The 6,753-nt window shown below is 44.3% G+C and overlaps 1 protein-coding gene across 1 annotated transcript in view; it reads left to right on the top strand.

Annotated features, from left to right (window-relative positions):
• LOC119428199 (solute carrier organic anion transporter family member 1C1-like) overlaps nucleotides 1-5,383 on the top strand; it is a 14,423-nt gene extending 9,040 nt beyond the window's left edge. Inside the window, exons 7-14 of the mRNA XM_037695846.1 lie at nucleotides 388-621; nucleotides 691-855; nucleotides 1,417-1,612; nucleotides 1,695-1,860; nucleotides 2,688-2,872; nucleotides 4,615-4,679; nucleotides 4,813-4,930; nucleotides 5,020-5,383. Of these exons, the coding sequence (XP_037551774.1) occupies nucleotides 388-621; nucleotides 691-855; nucleotides 1,417-1,612; nucleotides 1,695-1,860; nucleotides 2,688-2,872; nucleotides 4,615-4,679; nucleotides 4,813-4,930; nucleotides 5,020-5,383 (1,493 nt within the window). The remainder of the gene's footprint in view (nucleotides 1-387; nucleotides 622-690; nucleotides 856-1,416; nucleotides 1,613-1,694; nucleotides 1,861-2,687; nucleotides 2,873-4,614; nucleotides 4,680-4,812; nucleotides 4,931-5,019) is intronic.
• Nucleotides 5,384-6,753: the final 1,370 nt, after the last annotated feature.

The following is a 6,753-nucleotide window of genomic DNA, read 5'->3' as shown; positions in this document are numbered from 1 at the left end:
GATGGATAGATGATGGATGGCTGGATGGATGGATGGATGGATGGATGGATGATGGATGGATGGATGGATGGATGGATGGATGATGAATGGATGGATGGATGAATGGATGATGGATGGATGGATGGATGGATGGATGGATGGATTGATAGATGATTGGATGAATGGATGGATGGATGATGGATGGATGGTTAAAGTTTTCATATATAAATTTTTAGCATAGCTCAATGAGGAAGTAGCTAAAAGCTTAAATTAGCAAGAGTTGCTTAAACCTACACAGAATCAAAGAGAAGCAAACAGCTAAAGACCCCAGAAGCTGAAACATTCACTCATGAAGTTCTTCTCCTGCAGCTGCTCTCACTTAAAAAACGACTTTCTGTCACGATGCAGACGGCGTGACCATCACTCCCAGAGACGCCCGCTGGGTAGGTGCCTGGTGGCTGGGGTTCCTGGTGTCCTCCTCCCTCCTGCTCATCTCCAGCGCTCCCTTCTGGTTCCTGCCACGCTCACTGCCCAAACAGGAGGGTGAGGAAGACAAGTCGGCTCCCCCCCATGCGCCCCCGCATGGGACAGAGGAAACGCTCAGTGGCAGCCACGACCTCAAGCTGACTGAAATAGCCAAAGGTCCATCAGAGACAGACTGAGCAGGTTTGTGAAGTCCGCCTGTGTTTTTACTGCGTGTTTTATCTTCAGGGTTCCTTCCATCGTTGAAGCGTCTGTTGGGAACCCCCGCTTACTTCCTCCTCGTCTGTGGGAGCATCCTAAAGTTCAGCTCCTTTATCGGCCTCTTCACCTTCAAAGCCAAATACATGGAGCAGCAGTTTGGACAGTCGGCATCCAGAGCCAACTTCCTCCTGGGTAAACCAATAGATTGAGCTTTTTTTCGAAATGCTTCCTGTTTTCTTGCAAAGGTGTTGCATTCTCTCGAACAGTGCTTGCGTTCCTTCGCGACACCGATTGCATTTCCTTACAAGAAATTTCGCGTTCCTTCGCTACGAGTTGAACGTTCTTCGCAATAGTTTGTGAATTATCTCGAGGGCTTTGCGTTTCTTCGAGAGATGTGACGTTGGTGGACAGCCTTGGATCTTTTGGACGGCTCTTGACGAGCGACAGGAACTGAGTTGCAGACAGTTGAACTGTTCCTAGTGTGTTTGTTTTTTCCCCTCCACAAGACGTGTGGTACGGCACTGACGACGTACGTCTGATGACGTCATTTGTTCAAAATTGAACGCCTCTTTAAAGGGAACGGACCTTAAAGATACAGTTCCCTTTAAAGAGGCACAAATCAAGAGAACTAAGGAGGTGGAGCCTCATTTAAATATATAAAATGATCACATCTGACTACTGTATATGAAAACAAATCATGGCTTCTGGTATGAACACGTTATCTCCAGAGGTTTGTTTTCTTTTTTCTTCCAGGTGTGCTGAACTTACCGGCAGTGGCCGTGGGAATCTTTTTGGGGGGTCTTATCATGAGGAGGTACAAGCTGAGTGTGGTCTCAGGAGCTCAGCTGTCTTTGGCCACCTCCTTCATGGGCTACCTCCTCTTACTGCTGCTGTTTGGCACCAAGTGTGACAGTTTACCTGTGGCTGGGCTCACCGTGTCGTACAACGGGTCAGCGCTGAGACAAACCACAAAGCTTTTACACCCAGTGGCAACTTTGTTTTTTTAAATCTGAATAATTTGCCCCCTGCAGGTCGAAGAGTGTGTCGTACTACAGAGAAACGCTCTTCTCTGAATGTAACAGCGACTGCTCATGTTCGGCCGAGGACTGGGACCCTGTTTGTGCAGCCAGTGGCATCACTTACATCTCCCCGTGCATGGCCGGCTGCCTCTCATCCAGCGGCCACGGCAAGAACATAGTAGGGTAGCACACAAACATGCACACTTTACCCGTAGTGTTTTTTAAGTAGTTCTGCAGAATAACCACTCGAGAGGAACAAATGGTGCACCCTGTTTCAATTCCAGGGTTTTATATATCAGGACATGTTTAAAAATCCCAATTTGTTATCGTTAATTAATTGTTGACTCTAGAAGCGTTTGGTCTATAAAGGAGACCGCAGCGTTCTCTCACCACCATGATGGACAGTTGTCACCAGGTGTTTGTGCTGGTTTGGTTTTCTGCAGACGTGGAGCTGTGAATTATGGGTAAAAGCCTCTACTTTGGTCTCATCTGTCCAAAAGACATTGTTCCAGAAGTCTTGTGCTTCATTCAGATGAAACTGTATTTAGCATTGCACTGCCTGACCTTGGGGTGAATTTCATGGAATGTCCACTACTGGGAAAATTTTCTTCCTCTATGATGGACTCCAAATACTTTGAAAATGACCTTTGAACCTTCTCAGACTGATGGGCAGCAGCTGTTGTTTCTCTAAGGTCATTGCTGATGTATTTCCATCTTGGTGATGTGTTAACACACTCCTGTACTCTCCAGAGCGTCAAAAACTCCTGCTTTTCTCAAGGTCGTCTTACTAATGGCGATCAGTCAATCAACACATTTGATCAGCAGCTCCTGGCTGGTACTGAATATCTGAAATCCTTCTGAGGCAGAAGGGGGGGGTTAAATCCATTTAAGGCTTCATTTTTGTTTCCATTCGAATAATTTCTGAACCGTTGAATTGAAGACGGTGGACTTTGTTTTCCTCGTGGCTGTCGGACATGCATCAGTACGTTGTGCTTTGTTTTTCAGGTCTTTCACAACTGCAGCTGTGTGTCCACATCCTTTCCAGCAGGCAGCAGCATGTCGGTGAGGTTGGGTCAGTGCCCCCACGCCAAAGACTGCAGCAGCAGTTTTACCTCCTACATGGCTGTTTCTGTCCTCAGCTCCTTCATCAACGCTCTGGGAGCTACACCCGGCTACATGGTCATCATAAGGTCAGTGCACCTTTTTCCTGTGAGAAGGAGTGTTGACCACTGATGCTTTTGTATTTCATTCAATGTCATCAGGATATTTGCAATTCCACAGATACAGTAGTTGTGCAAGAAACCCAAAATGAAACACCAACTATTTTATCTGCAGGCAAGAGCACCCTAAATAAAATAATGCATGGTTCTTATGGTGATACATCAATACAATAAAGATCTAGGATTGCTTGATGGAAATCACAATGCCTGCTGCTGTTGATGTAGTTTGAAGCTGTCATTAGATGAGAAGGGTTGGAGTTATGGCTGTTTTGGTCAAACTTTGTAAATGACGTCATGCGTAATCTCTGTTAGCGCTTAGGGAATGTGTTGAGGATGACTTCCAGCTACCACTGCACCACATTTAGCTCAATATCTGTAAATTTGACTGAGTTACATCCATTTTTGTGTTGATTAATGTCATTTAGCTGTGGCAGCCATCTTAACTTTAGCTAATTCCAAAAACTGTTGACAACTCAGTCCAGGCGTGCTCTGGCCACCTGGATGTGATTTCTTAATGGACTGAGGGGGGTTGAAGCCAGTCCACCCTGGACACAGCTTTGTTGCGATAAAGCGAGGTAGTAGCAGAGTCAAAACAGTCAACATGTGAACAGGTAAGCTGGCTTTGCGGCTCAATTGTGTGATGATCCTGTCTGTATGACCAAACGGTCACGGGATTAAACAACAAATTTATTACAGATCAATGATTACACAACTTCGTATTTCTGCTCGTTCATTTTTGAAAACATACGTGGACTGCTCCGTCTGTGATTTATGAATGTCCAAAGGCATATAAAGACAAACTGGTCTGTCATTTCGCAAAAGTGTTTTATGAAAGAGCCTATTAGAAGTCTTTCAGGTATTCGTGGGATATTTTGCTAACATTATAGACACATGAACATGTAGGAGTTGTAGTTTTTGTCCTTGGTGTCTAGCCCCATCTGGTGTTATGTTCATGTCTTGCTTTCTCCCTATCCTCTGTTTCTGTCTTTATAGGTTTTGTGTTTTCCTAGTGTCTAGCTCCATCTGGTGTTGTGTCTCTGTCCCTTGTGTCTGATTTGTTCTATTTTCCACACCTGTGTAAACTCACAGGTGTTGCGTGCTAGTCCTCAACATTTGTATTTAAGCCTGTGCGTTTCTCTTACCCCTCATCCTGGCATTGTCTTCCATCCACTGGTGATGACCTTTCTGTTCTGTGAGTACCTCCTGATGAGTCCATGTTTGTTTTGCTGCTTTGTCAGCTCTTTGGTTTTCTTAATAAATTCTTTATTTAATATATTTATCCTGAGTCCTCGCCTGCTTGCCTGCACCACTGGGTTCACCAGCACCAACCCATTGTGACAGAACACTATTATCCCTCTACTTTCAGTGTAGTGCTCAAACACATGGGCAAAGACAGGAAACGCTACAAGAAAAACTTAAAGTGGGACATTGAGACCAATTTGGTGTCTGTGTCTGTGCATTTTTTTATTTGTACCAATTTAAACCAAACATTAAACCATTCAGAATTAGAGTTGATCTGATGGCTGACTTTACTGCAGTCTTTTGCGAAAGTGGCAGAAACGGAAAGTATAGGAAAGGTGCCACATTCTTCGGTTATCCAAACATCTTTCAGCTTGGTGCTGCCCGTAATGACTGACGGCTTCCTTACCATGGTAAAAGAAGACGCTTACGTTTGTTGTTTTTTTCTTTGTGTCCTTTTCGTTGAAACACAGATGCATTTCACCAGACCTGAAGTCTCTGGCTCTGGGTATTCAGGGTCTGGGAACCAGGACTCTTGGTAAGCTTTGCAGCTTTACATAAAAACTCTTTTGGAAATTTTGTTTAACTGGTTTCAGATGTCATCTTTGGACAGTTTTAGTGGCATCAGAGGTGAAAGGTGTCTTCATTTGGTTTTTGCACCTCATGTTTAGGAGGAATTCCTGCCCCGGTGTATTTCGGAGCGCTGATTGACTCAACTTGCCTGAAATGGTCGATGAAAAAGTGCGGGGGGAGGGGTGCGTGTCGTATTTATGACTCCGATATGTTCAGGTGAGCAGTTAACTATCCGAACAAATCCAACTCTTCCTAAACTTCGATTGTTTATCTGACCTTTGTCTTTCTGTCCTTTTGGTTTGCAGAGTCATTTTCTTGGGTCTGATCACTTGTCTCAGTGGTTCCTCTTATTTCTTCCTCATCGCTGTCATCATCCTCCTCAGGCGACAGTTTAGGAGGACAGAACTGGAAATAGAAATGCAGCAAACAAAAGCTTCAAAAGGAATTGAACAGAAGGTTCCATCGAGCATTGTAGAAGAGAAAGGTGCTTGTTCTAGATGTCCCGGTCTACTTCCTGGAACAAAGGTCTGTGTAAGTACTGTGACGGGCTCAGAGGAGGCGGTCAGAGCTGATGGACTCAGTTCTACAAATATGGCTCCAGAATCTCAACGCCTGACAGAAACCACAGCTAAGGTGACTCCCCAGTCTCCAGATGAGATAAACTCATAACAAATTGATTTAACCATTGGAAAAAAGCAAGGTTTGTGTCAACAAACAAGCAAGAACTTATAAAAAGAAAAATATTAAAAGTTCAGTCTCAAACTTTATAATGTAGAATCAAACAAGGTGCTGCAGTTGTTACATTTCAGCAAAATTGTTCCTTTTTTTTTTAACATGGATGCTTTGCATGCACAGTGCTAACAGTGTTTGATATGGGCCATATGGCCCACCACCCATGACGGTGTCTTTAAGGAGTAACCGTAGAGTTAAATAAGACAACTAGAGGCCACGTTGGTCACGTGATGGGATTGACTGGAGGGACGGGATCCATAACCAGAGAGAGCAAGTGTCTAGACTTAGCATTGTTGTAGGTATTGGTAAAATAGCCAACACTAAGGGCTGATTATGTAATAAATTATTAATGATGATGTCCTAATGCATGCTCAATAATCCAGGTAAATACATCAGATGCTCTGGATCAGGGGTGTCAAACTCTGCTGGTCATAGCCAGTTTCAGTTGATGCATCAATTCAATTCAAATCAAAAATACTTTATTAATCCCAAAAGGAAATTACTTGCTGTTGTAGCTCATCCTGGTTTCATTAGAGTTGTTATAGATGCTGATAGCTGTGGGCAAGAAGAATCTCTTGTAGCAGTCCGTCCCACAGTGGATCCGAAGAAACTGGCTGCAGATGCCGATCCGTCCACCTAGACCCAGCAGGCCTCTCAGCCCTCTTGGGCAGCAGGACTGCCTGAATGCCGGGCAGAACTCCTCTCTGAGCGATGGCCATTCCTCCCAGCGCCTGCCAAGTCCCACGTCGTCATGGACAAAACTGCAGGTGCCAGGGGACGATCTCAGTCCTCCCGCTGTCACGAGCTGCGTTTCCTACTACTTCCAAGATCTTGGCGGTCAGGCACTCGAGCACCGCCTGCAGGTTGACGGGAATGTGTCCATGGCACCTCCTTTTCAACTCATTTGGGATTTGGGGCTGTAGTTGAGGTAGTATTTGAGCTTTTGATATGTTAATCAGCAGCTCCCAGTTATAGAAAACCACCTTGTTGTCATGGTTGTGCATCATAACAAATGTCCAAAAGTAGAAGAGGTTTCAGTAAAAATCCTTCCAGCTGCACAGCATCTGATACCAGAGGAAACAATCATCCGAAATAAGTGAATTACACCCAGAAAAAAGAGTAATTAAAATTTTAAAAGCAAAATCTCAGAATGAAAATAATCAGATTCCCGACGTCTTCTCTTGGCTGCTGGTTCATCAACAGAAGTTCATTATTTACGGTCTTGTTTTCTGTTGCTCCTTCGACATCAAACTCAAAGATGACTGAAAAATAATAAAATACAACCTTCTTTCTGGCTTCAGTTAGCC

Source organism: Nematolebias whitei, chromosome 22 (assembly GCF_014905685.2).
Source record: "Nematolebias whitei isolate Nwh7 chromosome 22, NemWhi1, whole genome shotgun sequence".
Taxonomy (NCBI): domain Eukaryota; kingdom Metazoa; phylum Chordata; class Actinopteri; order Cyprinodontiformes; family Rivulidae; genus Nematolebias; species Nematolebias whitei.
The sequence above is the reverse complement of the archived record's forward strand: the minus strand, read 5'-3'. Positions and strand labels throughout refer to the sequence as shown.